General features: G+C 42.5%; 1 protein-coding gene across 1 annotated transcript in view; it reads right to left on the reverse strand.

Annotated features, from left to right (window-relative positions):
- Positions 1 to 864: 864 nt before the first annotated feature.
- Positions 865 to 23,728, reverse strand: part of LOC128380378 (LIM homeobox transcription factor 1-beta-like) — a 73,479-nt gene continuing 50,615 nt past the window's right edge. Inside the window, exons 3-8 of the mRNA XM_053340180.1 lie at positions 9,662 to 9,894; positions 9,389 to 9,567; positions 7,836 to 7,913; positions 6,496 to 6,562; positions 4,712 to 4,876; positions 865 to 1,019 (exon numbers count right to left, since the gene is read on the reverse strand). Coding sequence (XP_053196155.1) covers positions 865 to 1,019; positions 4,712 to 4,876; positions 6,496 to 6,562; positions 7,836 to 7,913; positions 9,389 to 9,567; positions 9,662 to 9,894 — 877 coding nt within the window. The remainder of the gene's footprint in view (positions 1,020 to 4,711; positions 4,877 to 6,495; positions 6,563 to 7,835; positions 7,914 to 9,388; positions 9,568 to 9,661; positions 9,895 to 23,728) is intronic.

Genomic DNA, 23,728 nt, shown 5'->3' on the forward strand with positions numbered 1-23,728 from the left:
CACCTTTGGTAAGTTATCAAATCTAAAACATACTCTTGACAAAGTCCAGATGAACTCAACGGAAAAATAAATAGCAAAGTGATACTAATTTACAGACTCATTAAGACAACACAAATACAATGATAAATAACAGAATCAATCAATGAGTTGGGAAGTGCTTGTTTCTTGTACTCCAAAATGGTATTATATTGTTTTTTTAAATATATACTTTTTGATTTATTGTATACCAGCATGCTTTTGAGAAATAAATAAATTGCTGATCCTAACATGCAGAATTAGATGTTTGGATGTTTCTGAGGGACAATAACTACTTATATTACATTATATACACTCAACAGCCAATACAATGTTGTTGTTTTTTTTTTTTTGTTTTTTTTTTTTACAGCAGAGAGGCTTGGTAGTTGACTAAAATTACATCACTAAAAACTATATTTGCCTAATTGTCCCATTAAAAACAACAGACAATATTATCAATGCATTTTAAACTGTTGCCTCCTGAGAAACACATAGCCTAATGTTTCTGTCAAACAGTTTCATCTCACCTTCTTCTCACTTTGTACACTGCTAATAAAACTTCTGCTGTGATATCTGTACAAATACTGGCAATCCACAATCACAATCTACAGCATTAATACCAGATTCAGAAAGTGGGGTGTCTGTGTAGTCAAATTCATGCTTCCCTTTGCTTTGGCTGGTGGAGGTCAGTCAGGTATATTTGGTGGATTCTCTGCAGGTACGTACATTTCCCTGTTTTCTGGTTTCTGTCTTGCAGGACAACTCTGTGGTCTGTGCGTCTTGCTTCTGAACTGTTGTGAGCTCACTGTTCATGGCCTTGGAGGTGGTGTTGACAGTGATTTTGGGGTCTCAGGAGGCAAAGTAGGAAGTCTGCATGGAGTAGAGGCGGTCGATGGGGTTCCCCGCCCGACTGTGCAAGGAGCCAACATCTGGATTGGACATGAAGCAGTCACTTAGACTTGTCAGAGATGTGTCGCTGTCAATGTCGTGGAAAATGGAGTCACCTGGTATGAACAGAGAGGATAGTGGGAAGTCAGAACCAAAACTCAGAGCCCTGTAGACAACTGCAGTGATATCATTATACATTGTTCTTATTGATCAAAATGTACCTACAAGCTACATTGAAATCAGCTGCAGCTGTTCTGAAGAAGTATATTTTTGCCCAAACTTATAACTTACGACTTTTTGTCGATAGTGGGAAGAATAACTTTACAACAAGCTGACAGACACCAGCTATGACATATTATCATTTTATTAAGTTGCATCAGGTTTGTTAAAATGTACATTTAGTATTTGTGTTGCTTTTATGTCATTTGAAATAATTGTATTACCAAAAGTAAGACTGAATGATTCTGAAAATGTCAAATGGTGTAACCAGAAAAGAATGATAAATATTACATATTTTATCACCTATTTTAAGTGGACTTATACTAATAATGACTTCATTTAAAACATGTAACTGTTTCCTGATCTCCATGATTCTCCAGATGAAATGTAATATTTAGAACAATAGTATTCCATTATCTTTATTTAATATAAAAGTTATAATGTAAGATCATGCCAAAGTAGTTGATATGGTGTTTTATTGACTATTTACTGTTTTTAAGCAAGTTGAATTATTTGGTACAAAGTTTTTATGGTTACACCACTTAGACATTTTTGCCATAATCCTCTAATATATTCTCTTTAAATGGATTAAAAGCAGAAATGTGATGCTGGGTCCACAAAAAAAGAATTTTAGTTATTCATATGTTTATTTTCACATTTTAACCCTTTAAATTTGACTAAACCATATGAACACAAAACACCTCATTGACCCTTATAGACTGTGGTCATAGAGTACATTCAGTAGTAGGGTGGTTGTGCTTGTAGTTCATGCTTTTTCTTATCAACATAATTACTGAATTTTTTCTTCGATACACTTTACCTACAACTATGAGAAATATATTTTTCATGCTTCTGTCCAGTTACAGTACAATCCATCTCACCAGCAGAGCAGCTGCCCTACACTATAATCCTATACCAGTCTTTTAAAAACATTTTTTTTAACTATAATGCCTTTATTTCATCACGGTCTGTGATATAAAATCATAATTTTTACACACAGTCAAAGAATAAAAAGTGAGTCCTGTTATTAGGTCAGTGCTACTGTTTGTCCTTGCTTCTGTTTTTTTCTGTTATGTAGCTAGGATTGCTGATTCATACAACAAAGCAACACTATGAATTAAAGTGTTACCTTTCTTGTCACAGCACATAGGGAGAAACTCTAATAGCAACAACTCTCTGTGAAGAATAAAACCAAGCAGCAACTGGAAAAATTGAATAGTAATAACTTTGATGTGACAATAACATTAACGAGGTTGGTTTTGATAATGGAAACCATTTGGAACAGTTTCTCTCTAATTGTAGCTGTCGGCGTCACGGTGACAGTTATTTTCTACAGAGATAGACATCAAACATGTAATATTGTGTTTGTACAGGCACAATGTTCTCACTGAGTCCAAATGTTTAATTGCAGGAATGTGTAGCACTGCTCTCTGGGGTGTCACTGGCTTTATTGGGCTCACAGGGTCTAAATGATGACAACTTGATGGGTCATCCATTTTTAATCAGCCATCATGCCTTATTGGGTAATTCCCATCACTGCCAATAAAATGAGAGTGGGGTTGGAGGGGGAGGAGAGTTATTATGGTTAGGGTATGCCGTGTTTCACCTAGGGTTGGGAAATTGACACTAAAATGAGAAAAGCTAATGTGAGCCTGGTCAAGTAAGGATAATCCACTGTGACTAACTTCAAGGCTTTTAGGAGTTTACACAGATTCTACACGCATTTGTGTAAACAGATTTTAAACCCCAGTTGTTGAGTATATTCACATGATAGCTGAGGTCAAGAGCTCTCGTTAACAGTTGGTTTCATGCCTGGAGCAGTATTTCAGTATTTCAGTATTTCAGTATTTCAGTATTTCATAGCAGGAGCCATGTAGAGCCTTCCCACGGACATATGAGACCTTCCCAACCATATATTTGATGTAGCTCTATGACAAAGTTTTAATTTCTTCATTTCATGGACACAAGCCACCTTGTTAAAGAGAGTCATTTGAAGGCCCAGTATATATGAAGCGTTTTGTTTGCTTTTGCTTTTATAATGGAAACAATAACCAAAATGACTTTCAGAGATTATAATACTGCTGATAATCTAAGGCAGTACTACAGTCTAGGAGGAAGGCCTGAAGGGCTTTGGTTAGGGTTAGGTTTAGGTTTGAATAGACCAACCATTGCATGCATAGGCAACACAGTCCTGGACCCTTGTATCTTTATGATTTCTGGTTTGGGGGTTTTATGTCAGCATGACATTCAATTAGAATATGGTTTATTAGCCAATGGAATCATACAAAGAATGTATCTTGTTGTCCACTTTCCAAAAAAAAGAAGCAAGACAAAGGATTGATAATAGACAAAAGTAAGGTGATATTATTAATAATAACGAAATAAAAAGTAATATTAAAACATTTAATTGAAATTTTAAAATATAATATTGAAAATGAAATAATTACAGATTTAAAATAGGATATAAAACTTGAAATGAAGTATTGAATGAACTAGGAAAGAAAAGTGGAATGTAATGTGGATATAGAAATGAAGTGTTAAATATATGAAAGTGACAAGAGCAACAATTAAACGTGACATGTGCATAAATATTGATGATGTGACTATTACATGATTATGTAATAGTGAAGGCTGAATCCAGTGGACAATGTTAAGTCCACTTTGATAAAATATGTGAAAATGACAAATGCAGCGATTAAATGATGGAAACATTGGAGTGCCTTATTGGAAGATGTGGCTTGATTGATTGAGGAAGACTCTGTTTTAACCCTTTATTGGGTGAATAACTACATTTGTAAACTTCCATAAACCTCCTCATGCCTCTCTGTGAGGTTGTAGAACCATGTGGATTTTTTATACATAGACTTTTTGGTAAATGTTTTACCCTAGACCAAGAAGGAGCCATATATGGTCATTATATTGACCTTGATTTGCAACATTAAAATGAAAGATTTTGGGAAAAAAAGTCACAAAAGCAAAAAAGTCAGTAATATTCCCCAATAACTCTCTAAGGTTGACATTTTGAATTTGAAAGTATTTCAATGAGTCTATGAGTCTAATGATGCCTATAAAGGGTTAAGGAAGATGATAAATATATATTTGGAAGTATAAAATAAAAACAAACACCCTTTGTTAACAGAGATAATGGAATTTGGATTCAGGTTGCGGTAGACATGCATCAATATGAAATGGAATGAAGCTTAGCCTACTGACAGCAAACATCCCAAAAGACTAGTCAAATACACATACATACCGTATGGCTACTATTTAACTCTAACTATAATTTCTATTTCTCTGAATTGAAGGATTACTAATTCAAAGTGATCGATCATAGTGCGGAGTTATTAAGAACACATGTATTTTTGTGTGAAGTCATGTTATCATTAAAGGCTACTGATAAAAGTGAAATAGATTTTTTTTTTAAATCTATTTTAATTTTGGTTAAATGTGAGTAATGTCATGATTAGTTAGTAAAAATGAGTAACAAATGAGGAAAACAATACAGCTTCTCTGCTCCCATGTCCCGATTCACACTCTCCTCACAGTGGGGTTAGGTGCTGTAAAGATCCAGGTACAGTGTGATTCTCACCATAGGGGTTCATGTGGTCTCCAGGCATCTGTGGTGGGGTGAGGCCCTGTTGGAAGGGGTCTGTGTTGTAGCCATTGTGCTCCATGGTCACCAACTGCTGCTGGCTTGGAGGTAGCGGCCCTGAGTATGAGCTGAGCAGGCCCTCCATGCAGCCTGATATCACCTCTGCAACACACATTGGAAACAGAGAGAGGAGACTGTAGTGATCATATCATTGTCTTCCTCTACTCATAAACTACAACCCAACCAACCCTTACTGACTCAGTGTTTCCATCCAATCATGGCTTCTAGCTGCTGTTGCTAATGGCTACTTCCAGATCGCTGACTGAGGAAAAGATTATGTTTGTGGTGCAAACTCTGAATACAGAGGTTACATATGTACTTAGCATAGCACCAGGAGGCAGTGGGCTAATGCTAAAGCTCCCTGCATATATATTTGTCTTCCTGGTGTGATGTACTAATGGGTTCCATCTCAACACTGCTAGTTCTTTAGCAGCAAATGTCATAGTTTCACATAGATAAAAAAGACAGAGGAGTTAGAATTGCGTCATTTTACAGCACAGTAGCATTTTTCTTGTTTTTCCCTCAGTACCATCCCTTTACATTTACATTTGGATTTTATCCAAACGTAACTGAAATGAAAAGGGTTAACTGGGTCGCTATAACCGAACTGGGTTACAGGTTAAAAAACTCCAAACCCTGCTCCTGATGGCTGCACAAAAGATGTGTGAATGTGTGTGAATGTTAGTCTCCTCCTGATGAGCAGGTTGGCCTTGTGTGGTAGCTCCTGTCATCAGTGTATCAATGTGTTTGAAAGTGCTTTGAGTGGTCAAAAAAGAGACTAGAAAAAGTGCTATCCATTTATCATTTACCCAAACTGTGTAAAGTGTGTATTTTCAGTATTGTATGAAATATTACATTCTCTGGCTGTGGAGCCCTAGGATTTAAACATCTCTTCAGAAACAGACAGTAGAGTACATCCATGTCTTTCTATAAGCTATGAGCGCTCAACGACAAACAGTTTCTCATCAAAGTATATACATACATTGTCTGACTGGCTGTTTGATCTCCAGGATATCTCAGCAGTCATCCAGGAGGCTTCATCTCATCCTAACATCAACTTCAAACAACAACCATTTGCTGGTTTGCTCATCTCATTTGGTTAACAGCAGCAGCTTCCACTATAATAAACCCTGCTGCTATGCCAATATTGACATGCTGGAAGTCCCTGAACAGATAGAGGCAGTGCTTGCCAAAGCACTGAGCCACTTATCTAAACTGTCTGCTCATATCCGCTGTGAGACCACAGTGGCAATAAGCCTGCTAGCCATGAGGAGCTGTGCTGCAGAGAATGATGGCTGCGGCCCACACTTTATAGCCCTGCTGTTGGAAAAAAACTCTGATTTACCAGCAGAGATGTCACTCTGGCTTCAGAATATATAATAATGTCGAAGCCTACTAAACTGGAAGTGTTTACACAGTGATTCTGCTCTGTTTATTGTTCTTATAATAAATTTTATATTTCAAGCTGTCTCCAAATACTGTAATTCATATACGTACCTATCTCAGTAATTGCAGTAATTACAACCATAGCGGACAGATTACATTAGATTGGATATCAAGAGTGCTTTCCCTTTTGTAACCTTAGAGAGAGAGAGAGAGCAGCTACTCAGGCACACACACACACACGCACACACGCACACACACACACACACATACACACACACACACACACACACACACACACACACACACACACACACACACACACGATAAATCCTCACCTTGGCCTAGCCTTTGGCTGTTGTGCTGCTCCTGCTGTTGCTGCTGTCTGCGAGCTAACTTCTTCATCTGTAAATAAAACAACACAGTAAACAGCATGATGTCTTACTGACAGGCAAAACAATAAATCACAAAGATATGAAAGAGCTGACTTGGAAACATCCTCTAAATTCTATTCAGAATTCTAAATCACTAACATACATGTGAGTTGTGATGCTGTGTTCTGATATTCTCTCTGGTCATCAACTCATACCTGAGAGATAAAGTAAAACATATTGTCTAAACTTTAAGGAATTTGAGTATTCTATGAGTCCTACGTTCATTACATTATGCTGAATTCAGACTACGCTAATGAAATGGAGCAATAAGAGCTCAGAGCACTCTTCTAAACATGGGGAAGAGAAAGAGGAATAAACTGATTTGACCATTTGAATCTCAGCATCGGGTCAGGAGCATTAAGCCATATGAATCCAGCTGTGTGTGTGGCATCCATCCAACACACACAGTATAGTACTAACTATTATGTAGATCTAATGCCTGATTTATGAGATCTATCTATCTGCACTTTCTTAGTCTGGTTAAATTAAACTCTGGTTTGTTTCCAAAGCAACTAAAATGAATAAACATCTTATGATTCCATGACATTCCAGGAATTTCATAAACAGAATCACATGTGTGCTCATGCTTCACCTGGTCTTTATTCTGCGCTTGCGTCATGTGGGCGTTACCCCAATCAGCTGTTTCTAACTGGTAAACACAGTCAAACATCCAAGTCCTAATCAAGACCAGGACACTATAAAACAACTTGTTGCTCAAGTTCAAGGTAACATTCTTTTGATGGGAAGTGTTTGAGAACTTCTTGTGCATTTATTGTAAAGGTGAAAGTTTGCCATTTTTTTATTGACACTCACTAAATGAGGCAACACTATCAGTACACTATCTTAAGTGTGTCTTGAAACAACAGTCAGGAGCCCAAATGAACATTGAATCATGTTTTTCTTGTTGTAATGATTCCTCCTGTTCATACTGACCATTAGAAGATCTCTTCATAATGTACTAACAATGGAAGTGATGGAGGACTAAATCCACAGTCCTCCTTCTGTGTAACAATGGATCTAAAAGTTGATGTGAAGCTAATATGAAGCTTCAGCGTCCAAATGAGTCAATCCTTCATCTTCTATGTTTCAACGTTACAGTGTTTTTACAGTAAGCACAGTTAGCTGGCAGCTATATGATGACATGAATGCTCATTAATGCGAGAAGCGTTACCATTGTTACCTTCCATCCCACATGTGAATGCAGCATTATGTATAATCAGTTTGTTGTGTAGTGTTGCACTGACCTTTGCTCTCTGGTTTTGGAACCAGACCTGGACCACACGTACGCTGAGGCCCGTCTCTGCTGCCAGCGTCTCTCTCACCTGGAGGTCACAGCACAAGCACAGTCACACTTATTAGCTCTTTTCATACATTAACAGTATGTGGGGACCTCATGTAAAGAACCCTGTGAACACTATGGTGTTTTTGTTCATTTGCTGGCATGTCACATTTTGTTTTTGTTTTTTTAGGATAAGTTTCATGAATGCCATAATTTGCATGTGACTAGTATACATGCTCAAGGAGACCTATGACAAAATAAAAAAATGAATTAATTACAATGTGAATATAAACGTTTGTCTTTATGTCCAGGGGTTTTCTATACATCACAAATATCTATATATGAATGTATAAAGGGGATTGTCAAGGCTCCAGGAATATAAGAGTCTTAGTAAAGTAATCACGTATTGATAGCACTAATAGCAATCGATGAATATGAACTAAGATGTCAAGCAACAAGAAGGAGTTTTTTTCTGTGATTTCCACTTATGTTTAACAGATCTCAGAGAAATGCTAAATGATGTCTGTGCGTTCTGCTTTAAAAGACTTGTGACTTGTTATGAAGGAGTTCAAATCTCTGATATGCTGTAGCAGTCAGCTTGCATGTCTTTCTATTACCAAGTTATATTTGCTGGTTGATGAGTCTACAGCAGGGATGTCAAACATAAAGCCCATGGCCACAACTGGCCCCCCAAGTGGTCCAATCTGGCCCATTAGATAATTTTGCACAGTATTAAAAATGCATGAATGTAATAGCATTTATTCTGCTGCTTCAGAGGGTTTTTCACCCTGACAAAAACAATGAATACATATTGTGGTCATATTTAAACCTTTCATACATTGAACATTGTACAAAATCAGCAATTTATGTGTAAAATAATCTGTAAAAACTTGCACTCATTTTTTTCTTAAGACATCTCAGGCTGTTTTCTGGTCTGCTCCACCTGAGATCACATTGTGCTGTATGTAACCCTTGAACTACAGTATCTCAGTACTGTCAGATTTAGCTGGAAATGAGTTGATGATATGGACCATTGATCTTTTTGAGGTGATGTTTGGGAGAAGTCCATAACTCTGAGCTTCCACATACAGTAGGGGGCACAATGGAGTTAAAGGGGGTCGCATAGGGAGAGTCAAAACTCCTCTTAGAGTCATAACACGGTCAAATCGGAATAGAAGTTTTCTTCAGTATCAAAGTAATCCAGCAGTAGTTGTCTGTACATCTATGGGTACAATGCAAACAGGAACTGCTTATAGCTAATTATCCATACAAAATCAGATCTGAAGTTGTAGTCCACAGCTAAGTTACTGACTCCATAGCAACACCCCCCAAAGCAGGGAGAACAGTTTTACCTGGGGGGCTTACAATATCAGACTTTAAAAGCTCCTGGTCCAGGGTAAGCAAGCAGCAGAATATCATGGGGTCAACTTTTTCCAGTTAATACAGATTATATTAGGCAGATATTACTATTTCATGTATGCCTGGAAACACACTCCTATTGAAAGCTTCTCTGTGCACCTTTCTGCAGGGTTTGGAGGAGACCTCAAATGAGGCCTTGAAAGCCCTCCTCTGCTGGGTGGTGAGGATTGTACGTGGCCGTTTGGGCCGGCGAGGGTCTTTGCTGTCATCACTGCCTTTCCCCTGACCAGCAGGACACTTCTCTGCATTCACATCCAGATCCTCATCCTCACTCTTATCTGTTACCCAACAGAGAGAAACACACAATTCTTTCAGTTTTATTTACTGAGGTTTTAGCTTGACTGATCCTCTGAAAACTGAATGAAACAGTACCTGAGTCAGAGTTGTCTGGGCTGACTGTGCTGAGCAGGTCCCGCTCCTTCTCGTAGTCACTCTTGCACAGCAGCTGACCTTCTTTCAGGACAAACTCGTCTCCTTTGCACAGCTGACGCTCACAGACGCAGCAGGAGAAGCAGCTGAGGTGGTAAACGCTCCCCACAGCTCGCATTACAAACTCTGTGGGCGCTATCTTCTCCAGACAGCCACTGCATTTGGTGGCAAACAACCTGAGGAGACACAGGAGAGAGTTATTAATGCCTTATAATTTCTGCCATAGCTAGACTGAACCCAGAGCAGCACACACACACTGTATCCATCAGGGTTGTCATCACACTATCATAGAATTACTTGATATTATTATTTCAACCAATGACTAGCCAGGTATTGTATAGTATGACATCACCCATGCAGGCACTGCTGTACACACACAGTTCATGTTTTTACCTTTAAAGAACTTTGTCACATACAAACCACAGATGGTATTTGACTACAGACTGGAATTCAGCAAATCATCACATAAATACATGACTAACACTGTGTCTGATTCAGCAACATTCTTCTAAACATTTCTTATATTTTTTTAGACATGAAGTCAACTTCAGGTGTACCAAACATTCTTAACCACCCAGATGTCCTGAATGATGAATCCCACTTAATATTAAATTGGGGGTGGGATTGTTTGCTACTAGTGTAGGTCATGCCCCCTGAACCCTATATAAGTGCAAATAATCTGGTACAAGTCTAAGAATCAGAGAGATGCCACCAAAAAAAGAACTAACTGTTAAATAGACTTAAACTTATCCTAGTTGGGTTCAATTAACCAGTAGTATTTATTTAGCCCACAAATTTAATAATCCAGTTATTATAATTTTATTTTGATTATAATTATAATTAGTCTGAAACATAATCTAACTTTGATTAAATGACATTTATTTGTTTTTTATGTTCCTCAAATTTAAAACGTATGTTTCTTTCAAGTGCTCTCGACCACTTAAACATGTAAAATCTACCCCTACCTAAGAGAAGAGCAAAAATGAGAAAACACTGGTGAATCCCAGAAATCAATGGGTACTAACATAATAAGAACAAATCATAGATAAAGATAAAAATAAGTAATAATGTCATGTAAATTACTTCTTGCTTGAGGCTTATTGTGTCTCATGTTTCTTCTTAGAAAAAACACAATGTGTAGATGCTGCTTTTCAAACAAGGCAAAAAAGGAACTTCACCTTTAACCAAGTATATAAACCAACCCCAACTCATTGCACATTTGAAGTCCACTGTCCTTGAAGATGGCAAAGTGTTAAATAACCATATCATATGTAATTTCATTTATATTTTGCTTCAGTGATCATTTATCAGGCTGGCCAGTCCCCTCACATTCTATTCTGTTATTTTCCATAATGGAGGCTTCAGATAGTGCCCATTACTGCTCACTCAAAGCATGGTAGCATCATTAGCCACACTAGAAAACCTGGGAGCGTGTCTATGTTCCCACAGCTCTACGTTTATTCAGCTTACAACACATTATGTGCAGTATGGAATGGCCATACTTATGCTGTGGGAATGTAGGCCTGAGGGAACATAAGACCAAATTACATTTTGCTGTGAGACTGGTTTGAAGGCTGAAGGAACATAGAGCCTAATTTTGATGGGAGGAACATAGAGCTGTGGGAACATAGAGCTATAGGAACATAGAGCTGTGGGAACATAGAGTTGTAGGAGCATAGGGCTGTGGGAACATAGAGCTGTGATAACATAGGGCTGAGGGAACATAGGGCTGTAGGAACATAGAGCTGTGGGAACATAGAGTTGTAGGAGCATAGGGCTGTGGGAACATAGAGCTGTGATAACATAGGGCTGAGGGAACATAGGGCTGTAGGGACATAGAGTTGTGGGAACATAGAGTTGTGGGAACATAAGGCTGTGGGAACATAGGGCTGAGAGGGAACATAGGGATGAGCCCAAAACCTGTTAACTTTATTGGTTGTTTCATTTAAACAATACAACTAACTTTCTGTGGTTTCATTGGGGGTTTTCTTTCAAAGTTCCCACACCACTCACAGTTTCACTCTCACATGAAGTTACTTATTAAAGGATGACATCCTCTCCTGACTTTACTGCAGCGCACTTTCATGTAACACAAAAGCTCATTGATTTCTACAACACATTTGCGTTTCACTGGGCTGACTGAGGTTGATTAGTACATATGATCAGTATTTAGACCATTGGTTCAATCCAGGTCCTTGGTGCATTGCTATAATTGTTGTTATCGTTACACCTTTATTCTTCTTGGCACTTAAAGACCCACTTGTCTGTTATTTTCCCAGACTTTTCTCATTAAAAGCCCCCTGAACTTCTATTCTGGAGGTCTGAAACAGCTCAGTAGAAAATACTGATGACAACACAAGTGAGGGAGGAGTGAAATGGCAGGAACACTGAGAGGAAAAACACTTTTTACACAGCATAGACTGTACAGTGTGTCATTACTGTAAATGCTGTAACTTCATCTCCACACAGCAAAACCAGACACCAGAAAAGAAGCCAGATGTGTTTCAGGCTAAATGAATGAGCTATTACTTAGCACTTATTTTTAACCCTTTCAAGCTCTCTGTGAACGTGAAAGGCTTTTTGATGTTGTAATGGGCCCACAGGAGGCCCGCTCAAAGGACTGAATCACACGGAAAGAGCAGGGACATTTTCCAACCGCTCCCCACAACCACCTAATGAGGCAATATGTGATCTTTTAAAAAAAAAGAACCTGGGTGCTATTAGATGAGGGAATATTACTTAACCAATACGTTCTGAGTGGTCCACTTTGATAAGAAGATTAATGGGGGGGGGGGGGGGGCATCTTGAGTTTGTCAAAGATGTCATCAAATGAGCCACAAGTCTTTTCCAAATGTTACGGAAAGCACCGTCAAAGGGCATAAAATGAATCTTCTTCATATGTTAGGAGATGAATTAAAATGTTGCACTGAACTGCAATCAGAGGAGACATCAAATAAAAACACATGTAAAATGTCTGTATGATGAACTTGGAAAGAAGTGGTGAGAATAAACATTTTTAGGTTTCAAAGAGCTTTTAAAGAATTGTGAATGAAAATCTTGGCAGTGAAACAAAAGGAGAAAAGCATCAGCAGGAGCTAATTAACTCTTGTTGTAAATCCAAACTCGTTTTACTCAAATTGGCACCAGTCATCCCTGTCTCGCAAAAACAAACCACACAAGAACCTCGATATGCTGCAAGACCCTGGATGGAATTCACTGCCAACGTTTTTAAAGATTCCCGATTTCTACAATATTTGTGCATGGCAGATAAAATATGGCTAAAGTGGAGTAAAGATCAGGCATACCATTATAAACCACTGTTTAAATTGATGCTACCTAATCACAATGTCTGCAGTTCCAATTGGTCTTCATATGGATGGATGGATGGATGGATGGATGGATGGATGGATGGATAGATGGATAGATGGATAGATGGATAGATGGATAGATAGATAGATACAGTAGATGATCCTTTGGTACAGAGTTACAGCAGCAAAGTGTATAGCAAAAATAGAAAGAATGTAAATAAAAGGGATAAAAAGAAGAGAATAATTGGAAGAATAAGATATAAGAATAAGAAGAAAGGCAGTCTCAAGTACAGTACTAAAGTACTTTACTAGATTATTTCCATTTAATGTTATTTTATACTTCCACTCCACTTCATTTAAAGTTAAAACATTGTACATATTAACTCCACTACAGTTATTGTTACTAGCTATTTTTCAGATGAAGATTGTACATAACATAAAAAAACGTTTATGATATATGATACATTGTTAGATAGATATCTCTAACTATATCACTGAAATTCACAGTGTTAATACATCAAATTATGATCTAATAATGTAATATTATAAAACAGGAGAGGCCTACTGGAGAACAGTCCGACTCTTTGTCCCAGTGACCAGTTCTCAGAAGGAGAGGTTACTTATGGAGAACCCCTCCCCCCCGACCCCCACCCCTTATTACATCCTCTTACATTGATTATGATCAGATTATTAGAGTGGATTTAATCCCACTAACTCCACCACTGCATAGCCTTTCTCTTGTCTTGCAGTAGAAGAAGTTGCACAGAGCCAGAAATCCTGCAGGTGCTGTGTCCTTTCTCTCTGAAAATAGAGGGATTGCCTAAATGCATCTTTCTTCAACTGCACTCTGTGTGTGTGTGTGTGTGTGTGTGTGTGTGTGTGTGTGTGTGTGTGTGTGTGTGTGTGTGTGTGTGATGTTTTGTTGTGTGGATTAGCGCTATAGTTTTACTATGATGACCTAAAGCTGAAGAAAGGGAGTGCAACCAATAAGCAAAGCCAAGACTGGAACTCAAGAAGAAGCCACAGTCACAGCCAGCACTGATCTCTATAGAAACATTCTTCTTCTGACAGTTAGGAGAGAAAGTGAGAAAATATCCCAGGCAGAGAGAGGGAGAGAGAAAGATGTGAGAAGCCAAGGAGAGAGAGAATATATAGGGGGAACAAAAGATGGAAGTGTTTGTCGAGGGAGTTTTTGGAAGCGTTAACTGTGTGTGTGTGTGTGTGTGTGAGAGAGAGATCCTTTCTTTTCTGTACCTCCTTGTCTTGGATTGGACATTGGTCAAATTTCATGCTCTGTAACTGATAGAATATGACTGCACTTTCCAAAAAGACAGTAAAAGAACTTGTAATTAAAAATGTAGTTTGACTAAAGGATCAAAAAATGTGAAGGTTTTATCTGATTGGGACCATCAGCTAATTTGTATTAGCTTTTGATGATTCGAGAGGGAATGAATATCCATTCCATGATTCATGGTAACCTGGCTAGTACCTGTGCAATGTCACAATTAGCTGTTAGTTCAGATGGCTAAAACAGTCAAAGCTCCAGGAACACTTGTAGAATCCAGAACAACAGCAGAGCCAGCCATACAAATACAAATGTCACTGACTGAGTGATTGAGTCAGTGACTGACTGAGTGCTAAAGTTACACCATTAGTTTATATGTAGAACTGTTAAAATGTCACTTTTATTATTTTTTTCAGGTGAGCAAGTAATCATTTAAATTCCCAATATGTGGACATTTTCAGAGATGTTTCAGAACTGCTGGCTGGATGAGATCATCTCAGTTTCTCCTGAGATGATTGGATGGTCAATATCAGTCATCATTCTGGGGAAACATCATCTGATGAAGTGATCGGTGCAGTTTGATGATTTAACAGTGGCTATGTTGTCATGGTAGCATTTTGTAACAGTTGTAGCTGCCACATTAGTTTGTTTGAATGTAAAGTGAAGCTTTGTGTTTTTACTGGACAGAACAGCAGTGCTGTCTCTAGGCTCTATATGTAGCTATCACCACATTTACATGAACACAAACATATCAGTCTATTCTATTGTATTTTATTGAGCTTCATAACAGTTTGGATTTTTATTATAGCTACATTACACACTGAATAACATTATTTATTGCATCTCTCTGTCAGTGAGGTTATTGTTTGTGATAAAAAGTGTTAGTGGAGCTTTGACATGAGATGATGTCACCATGTGTCACCACTTCCTGTATCCATTCTTCAAATTAAAAGTCCTCTAGTGCTGTTTACACAGTCCAGCCATGTACTATGTTTAACCTGGTCTTGTTAATGACCACTAACAACTTATCATTGGTAAAAAGGTCAGTCTACTAACTAGATAAGCTTGGTAAAATGTGCTGTAATCAGTCATTATGACTGAGTAAGTTGTGTAGACTGCTGGGAGTGTTAGACAGGCAGACAGAGTGGTGAGTCTGGGAACAGGGTTAAAGCAGGGCAGGACAGAGGGAGAATAGGCTGTAGGGCAGGTAGAGAAAGGCTCAGTGTTTGGACAGCTGCACTCCTCCTCCTCCTCCTCCTCCTCCTCCTCCTCCTCCTCCTCACTCACAGTGTCACTGCAGTCCTCTATTCAACAGCTCTCTCTCTCTCTGCAACTAAATGAACTGAAATGTATATGTAAATATTAGTTTTATAATCGTATATATGTTGCTGCTTAGCAGTTCTCCATCCTTTCTACATATAGATCAGTGACAAATAAGTGTTAGCTCGATGATTAATTCAAATAATCTGTTAAAAAAAGTTTTAAAAGCAGCATCAGGTTTGTTAAAATGTAAATTTAGAATTTTTGTTGCTTTTATATCATTTAAATGACATTTGCACCATTTTTTTTACCAAAAGTAAGACTGAATGCTCCTGAAAATGTCAAATGGTGTAACCACAAAACAATGATAAATATTCAATATTTTAGCAGCTACAGTGTATTTAAGTGGACTTATACTAATAATGACTTCATTTAAAACATGTTAATGTTTCCTGATTGACATGATTCTCAAGAAATGTGATGCTACGTCCACAAAAAAAGAATGTGTGCAAGTTATTAAGTTTATTTTCACATTTTAACCCTTTAAATTTGACTAAACCACATTGCACACACAAAAACATCATTGACCCATTTATATTTGTGAGTTTTCAATCTATTCCAACCAGTTTTCATTATGAGTCTCTTAAGATTCATCATTCATGAGACTCACTTTTCAGATCTTCACACTTTTCAATTGGAAAAAAGAATTAAAAGTATTTAAAAGTGTGACTGTTTACAACATGGGGACTTGCTTTTTGTCCCCACAGTGTGATAATACCTGGTGCACAACACTAATGTGTGCATGCAAGGCTCTGCTCTCAGCATCTGGAGTAACATGTGCCTTACTAAAAGACTGAAGTTTGGAATTGAACCCTGCAATGGATGACTAAGTCCTGATCCACAGACGTCCCCTCCCCAAAACTGATTAGCTACATTTACTCCACCTGTAGACCTCCTGGTTGGTTAAATAATCATCAGGACTCAGCATCACATGGCCGACACATGAGCCTCATTTCTTCTAACCTCAAAGAAAAAAATAGAGTATTAATGCCAAGCTATTGTGTGTTATATCTAGTTTAAATCTAATATCTCAAATATTCCATCTTCTCTGTTCTTAAGCCAATCAGAGGACTAAGAAAATAATAATAATAATAAATAAAATAAAAACACTGAGAATATGCAGCACAATGACAAAATAACACAAAACATCAATGACTGATGGTTTAAAATAACTATGAAAAATGCTAAAAGCAGCATGAAAGTTTAGTTTTAAGCAAATAATCACACTCAAAATATGTGTATAACCCTGAAGACCAGATGTGACACAGGAGTAGGTCTATGAAGACCCCATCAATCCTAGCTGGAAGTGATCCACATTATTTAATATGACACAGACCACTGCACACAAGATGACCAGAGCATTTTCATCAGAAGTGCAAACTACACATATGCTGCAAGATGAAACATTTAAAGTCCGCCTCCACACAAAAATATGTGTTCTCTTTCATAATATTTCGTTCGATGTCTCACTATGGGATGCACGCCTCGCTGCAGCCCTCAGAAGCATTTATCTCATTACGCCAATCCTGATTGGCTGGTGAACGTGTCCGTCCGCCACAGGTAGTCCCACCTACCTTAAATAGCTCATGCGGACGGCACCACCCTCATTCAAACACCTCTTCTCACTCGGAGCATATCTCGCGTCCAGGGCTAGCTAGCTTAACTGTCCATAGACGGATCTTATTTAGCTTCTGTCGCTGGGCGCTACTAGCTTAGGACATTTTTCTGCTTCGTCGGTCACACCAGATCGAACTCAGTGCTTTCCTGCCCTCCACGGCTTGGTCAGCACTGCTCTCGACGCCCCACCACGGCTACTCGAGCACCGGGCATTAGCACACCAGCTAATTCTCGGCTTCTTTACGGTTAGCACACCAGCTAACTGCCTCGGCTCCCTGCCTGCACACCAGCTCGCACGGAATGGAGGCTAAAACCCCTCACACCAGAGGGCACGGAGACTCCGGAGCCAGACTCTGTCGCTGCGGGAATAAGATATCGAGCATGGATCCACACCAGGTCTGCTCGTGCTGTCTTGGGCTGGAACACGCCCGGGCGGCTATCGAGGTCCCCGGCTCGTGTCAACACTGTGCGGTGTTCACAATCAAGAGTCTCCGCAGACGACTAGCCCGCCAGGCTAGCCTGTCTGGACATGACCCCTATCTCTCTTCCGACGGCGCCGCCGTCGAGGGCGGAGAGGAGGTGGGGGTCGCTGCGGTGGCGACACCGGAGGCTAGCAACAGCTGGGGCTCCCAGCTCGAGCTAGCCGCGGTTCCCCCGCTGGAGGAAGACGTCCTGGATTTGGACTATGGGGAAGATGATGATGGCGCCTTGGATCTCCTCATATCAGAGGATGAAGAAGAGGATGACATCTTCATCACGCCAGCTCGGGCTGCAAAGCCCGCGGCTTCCGTCGACTCTCGGGATGGAGATGAGAGTAGCACACCAGCTTCTCCCTCCCCCAGCTCGGACATGCTAGACGTGTGCAAACGCGCTGCTGCCCGGCTGGGCATCCCCTGGCCCGCTGTCGTAGCTGAGACCACCAGATCTCGCTACGAGGGGAAGAAATTGCCCTTGGCCAAGAGCGCGACGAAGCAACTTCTCCCCGTCTTCCCGGAGCTGCTGGAGGAGGTGGCGCGCTCATGGAGAGACCGCCCCTACAGCAGCCGGAGCCCGGTTCCCGGGGCCTCGTCCCTCGACTGTGAGGCGATGGAGAGCCTGGGTCTGCTCCGCATGCCTCCGATGGAGCCACTTGTTGCAGCTCACCTTCACCCCCAGCTGTCAGCGGTGTCCTCCCGGAGCCCCAGCCTGCCGTCCAAGTCCGACCGTTTTCAGTCAGCCCTGACTGAGAAAGCGTACAAGGCGGCGGCGCTCTCGGCCAGAGCGCTCAATGTCCTCTCGCTGCTCACGGCTTACCAGGCTGAGTTGTGCGAGGATGTTGCGCTAACTCAGGACCCAGCTGCGTGGGAGGAGATACCGGTCATCACCGACCTGTGTCTCCGTGTCCAACGCTGCGCGGTCCAGGCCACGGGAAGAGCGATGGGGACCATGGTTCTGCAGGAGCGAGCGCGGTGGCTCAACCTCGCCAGCCTGTCAGACAGAGAGAAGGACGACGTCCTGGACATGCCCATTGTCCCGGAGGGTATTTTTGGTTCCGCCCTAGCATCGATGCAAAAACGGTGTGAAGCCAAAAAGAAGGAAGACGAAGCTCTCAAGCTCTGCCTCCCTCGCAAGCCCCCAGCTCCCTCTCCACCTGCGCAGCGTAAATCCTTCGCGCAGGCTGCCTCCCAGGTTTCGCAGTTCAAAATACCGAAACATCCGAAGCCTCAGCCCGCCCCGCCGCCCGTGCCCGGGCGGCCCGGCTGGTTCAAGAAGCCCTCGGCCCCAGCTACAGCTCCGCCGGCACAGCCCGCGCAAGCTACCAGCCACCAGGCCAGGAAGAAGAAGAGAGCGGCCTGACCGCCCCTCTCTTCACCGGTGATGCAGCTGGAAGTTCCCCGTTCTCCAGCTCCACCTGTTTGGCTTCCGAGCGTGCACTCCGGGGCCCCCCACGCCCCCATCTCCCGGCTGCCACGGACCGTGCCAGAGCAGACCGGGAGAGACGGACATCTGACGGCAGAGGGTTCAGCGGTTGCCCCTCTCCCATGTCCACAAGCACGCACACACACACAAGTTTTCATAAAGAAAATAAAATGTGCCCCGCTGTCGCATCCAGGCCGAGTGCCGAGGGCGCAGCGCATAAAAGCCAAAACTATAAAATGTCCTCCCGGGCCAAAGTGCACAGCACTGCCCAGAGGCCATGTCAGTTTTCCACCACGAGAGGGCACCACCGCACCGCGGTTGGGACCTCTCATGGTGGAGGAGCTGCAGCGCGTCTCACCTCTCTGCCGCAGGTGGGAGAGGTGGGCTGCGCTCGCAGCTTCACCCTGGGTGTTGAAGACGATTTCGAGAGGTTACAGGCTGCAGTTTGCCGCCGTTCCCCCTCGATTCGCCGGCATAATACACTCCCAGGCTCAGGGAGAGTCAGCTCGTGTTTTACAAGAGGAAATCCTCTCACTGTTAAACAAAGGAGCAATCTGTGTCGTTCCTCCCGCACAGTGTCAGAGCGGTTTTTACTCCAGGTACTTTCTGGTCCCAAAACGGGGGGGGAGTGGTATTCGCCCTATCCTGGATCTACGTGCTCTGAACACATTTCTCAGGAAATACAAGTTCAGGATGCTCACACACGCATCCCTGCTGCGCCTGGTGCGACAGAACGATTGGTTCACTTCTGTCGATCTGAAAGACGCGTATTTCCACATTCCAATATATCCTCCCCACAGAAAGTATCTGAGGTTCGCTTTCCAGGGGACGTGCTACGAGTACCGCGTGCTCCCATTCGGTCTGTCTTTAAGCCCGAGGGTGTTCGTCCGGTGCACGGAAGCGGCGATAGCCCCGCTGAGACAGCAGGGCATTCGCTTGGCCACATATCTGGACGATTGGCTGCTTTTGGCACAATCGAGGCAGGAGGCCATGGCGCATACGCGTATTCTCACACGGCACCTATTAGACCTGGGTTTTGTGATAAACGCGGAAAAGAGCATGCTGTGCCCGACACAGGACATAATCTTTCTGGGATTATCCCTGGACTCGGTGATTTTCACGGCGCGCCTCTCGGCGGAGCGAGTGAGAGCTTTCAGAGCATGTCTCGCGCTTTTCCATCCAGGCAAATCTGTTCAATTCAGATTGTGTCTTCGATTACTCGGACTGATGGCGTCAGCCATTCTCGTGGTTCGTCTCGGTCGCCTCCACATGAGGGAATTCCAGCTCTGGGTGGCCTCATGCGGGCTGGATCCCGTGCGTCATGGCGCACGGAGAGTGTTGGTTACGCCGGGGTGCGTCAGGGCACTGCGCCACTGGCGAGCCCCGTCTTTTCTGACCCGCGGGGTGCCCATGGGCTCTGTCCTGTCCAGGAAGGTGATCACTACGGACGCCAGCCTGACAGGGTGGGGCGGAATTCACGAGGGCCGGTCAGTGAGGGGCCGCTGGAGTGTGGACCTCCAGCGGTCTCACATAAATTTTCTGGAACTTTCAGCGGTGTTCCTCTCCCTGAAACACTTCCTTCCGTCTCTCATGGGCCATCATGTCCTGGTGAGGACGGACAATACCACGACGGTAGCGTACATCAACCGCCAAGGGGGGTTGCGCTCTCGTCAGTTGCACATGCTGGCACGCAGACTGATCCTGTGGAGCTGCGGTCGTCTCCTCTCCCTGAGGGCGACGCACGTCCCGGGAGCTCTGAACACGGGCGCGGACCTGTTATCCAGGGGCGCGCCGGTATACGGGGAGTGGACTCTGCACCCGGAGATTGTGGAACAGATATGGGCCCGTTATGGTCGGGCCGCGGTGGATCTGTTCGCGTCAAGAGGAAACGCGCAGTGCGCGCTGTTTTACTCTCTGCGCAGCCTGGATGCTCCCCTCGGCATAGACGCACTAGCGCACGTCTGGCCGCACGAGCTTCTTTACGCGTTCCCTCCCTTGGCCCTGATACCCGCCACTCTATCCAGAGTGAGGGACCACGGCCACGCGCTGATTCTGATAGCTCCGCATTGGCCTGCGATGCATTGGCTGGCGGAGATATATCGGTTGCTGTGCGCGCAACCTTGGCAGCTCCCGCTGCGCAGGGACCTGTTATCGCAGGGGGGGGGGGCGGTTTTCCACCCGCACCCAGAACGCCTGGCGCTGTGGGTTTGGCCCCTGAGTGGTTCAATTTGTCAGCTGTGGGACTCCCACAGCGTGTGATTTCCACTATACAAAGTGCTCGAGCCTCTTCCACTAGGTCTCTGTATGACTGTAAGTGGAGAGTGTTTGAGGACTGGTGTCACAGAAATGGCCATGTTCCTTTTCAGTGTCCAGTGGGTGTGATATTGTCATTCTTACAGGACCTGATTGACAAACGAAAAGCCTTCTCCACAGTTAAAGTGTACTTGGCAGCTATAGCTGCCTGTCACGTGGGGTTTAGGGAACAAACAGCGAGCCAGCACCCGCTGGTTTGCCGTTTTATGAAGGGAGCGCGCAGGCTTCTCCCCGTGTCCAGACCGCTGGTGCCACCATGGGATCTGGCGGTGGTTCTGGAGGGGCTCAAGGGTCCTCCTTTTGAGCCGCTGGGGGGAGCAGGCTTGAAACACCTGTCTCTCAAGACAGTGTTGTTACTGGCTCTGGCTTCGGCTAAACGGGTTAGTGACATCCATGCGCTTTCGGTGCATCCATCATGCACTCAGCTTTTCCCGGGGGATGTGAGGATGATTTTGAAGCCCAACCCGGCCTTTGTGCCTAAGGTAGTGGGCTCATGTTCTCCTATTGACCTTGTGGCCTTTGCTGCCTCACCTGGAGAGCAGCGGTCACATGCGTTATGTCCAGTCCGTGCGGTGCGCGCTTACATGGACAGGACTAAGGGTTTCAGGAGGAGCGATCAGCTGTTTGTCTCCTGGGCTAATCCTCATAAGGGGAAACCTGTCACAAAGCAGCGCCTGTCCCACTGGGTCGTGGAGGCGATTGCTTTGGCTTATACGAGTCAGGGTTTGCAGACACCTGCGGGTCTGCGGGCACACTCGACTCGGGGCTTGGCCGCATCCTGGGCCTTATTCAGGGGAGTTTCTGTTCAGGACATCTGTGCTGCAGCGAGTTGGTCCTCGCCTCTCACTTTTGTCCGTTTTTATATGCTGGACGTCTCCGCTCCGTGCGTGGCACGCGCGGTTTTGCTGTCCTGATTGGAACAGAGTACATTTTTCCCTGTGGGTTGGTGGACGCTCGATAAGCTTGTCTGGCAATACGGGAGCAACCATATCCCATAGTGAGACATCGAACGAAATATTATGAAAGAGAACTTTAGGTTATTTACATAACCCCGGTTCTCTGAGTAATATGAGTGAGATGTCTCACCAGACTACCCTTCTTGCTTGGGCGAGTGAGAAGAGGTGCTTATCTTGAATGAGGGTGGTGCCGTCCGCATGAGCTATTTAAGGTAGGTGGGACTACCTGTGGCGGACGGACACGTTCACCAGCCAATCAGGATTGGCGTAATGAGATAAATGCTTCTGAGGGCTGCAGCGAGGCGTGCATCCCATAGTGAGACATCTCACTCATATTACTCAGAGAACCGGGGTTATGTAAATAACCTAAAGTTTCTCCTTCAATGTGAAGAATGAAGCGCTTTACTTCAGATGTATTTCCATGTGATGCTACTTTTACATCTCAGAGGGAATTATTGTACTGTCTACTCCACTACATTTATTTAACAGCTTTAGTTACTTTTCAGATGCAGATTTGACACAATGGATAATATAACAAGCTTTTAAAATACAACACATTGTTAAAGATGAAACCAAAAAGCAGTGTGTAGTCGGCTCACATTTCACATGTCTATGAGTTGTTAACAGCTTTTTCCCTCTAAACTTCTCACATGCTTTCATTTCAATAAATGTTCAAATAAGTGTTCAAAAAGATTAGAGAAAAAGTCCAAAAACTGAAAACATCTTGTGTATCAGAACTTTGTGTTTTCTACTTTCCTCTCCCATTAATCATGAGTGTTACATATGAAAGCACTGAATGAGCTGCATCATATAGCGGTATATTCATATTTACATCCAGTTTTATTTCATTTCAGTAACATATTTAAACTCCAGATTCATTCAGAACACACTGTGTGTGAAGGCAGACATGACTGGTACATGTACAACAGGTCTGCTCTGATTTTGTTTGTACCTAAATAAGGTGAATAAGTCAAGTTGTCTTCAATCAATAATTTATGTCACTTAAGAAGAAATGTGTCTATAAACTGTTCATCATACTTAATATGATGTGTCATGTTGTACATTTGGGATGGTGCTATGGGGTTAGGGTTATGAGATGGGAGTCTGTTGGACCATATTAAACTGTATTTCAAATTGTATTTTGTATAACCTAAAAACTAATAAAATATACATCTCCTTCACATTTGGAAACTGTTTGGACTTCAAGCACAACTCTCAGGATACATATATATATATATACATATATATATATGTGTGTGTGTGTGCAAATGTACAAATTTGATCTGCGTATAATATATATATTAAAATATCT

Source organism: Scomber japonicus, chromosome 19 (assembly GCF_027409825.1).
Source record: "Scomber japonicus isolate fScoJap1 chromosome 19, fScoJap1.pri, whole genome shotgun sequence".
Lineage (NCBI taxonomy): Eukaryota > Metazoa > Chordata > Actinopteri > Scombriformes > Scombridae > Scomber > Scomber japonicus.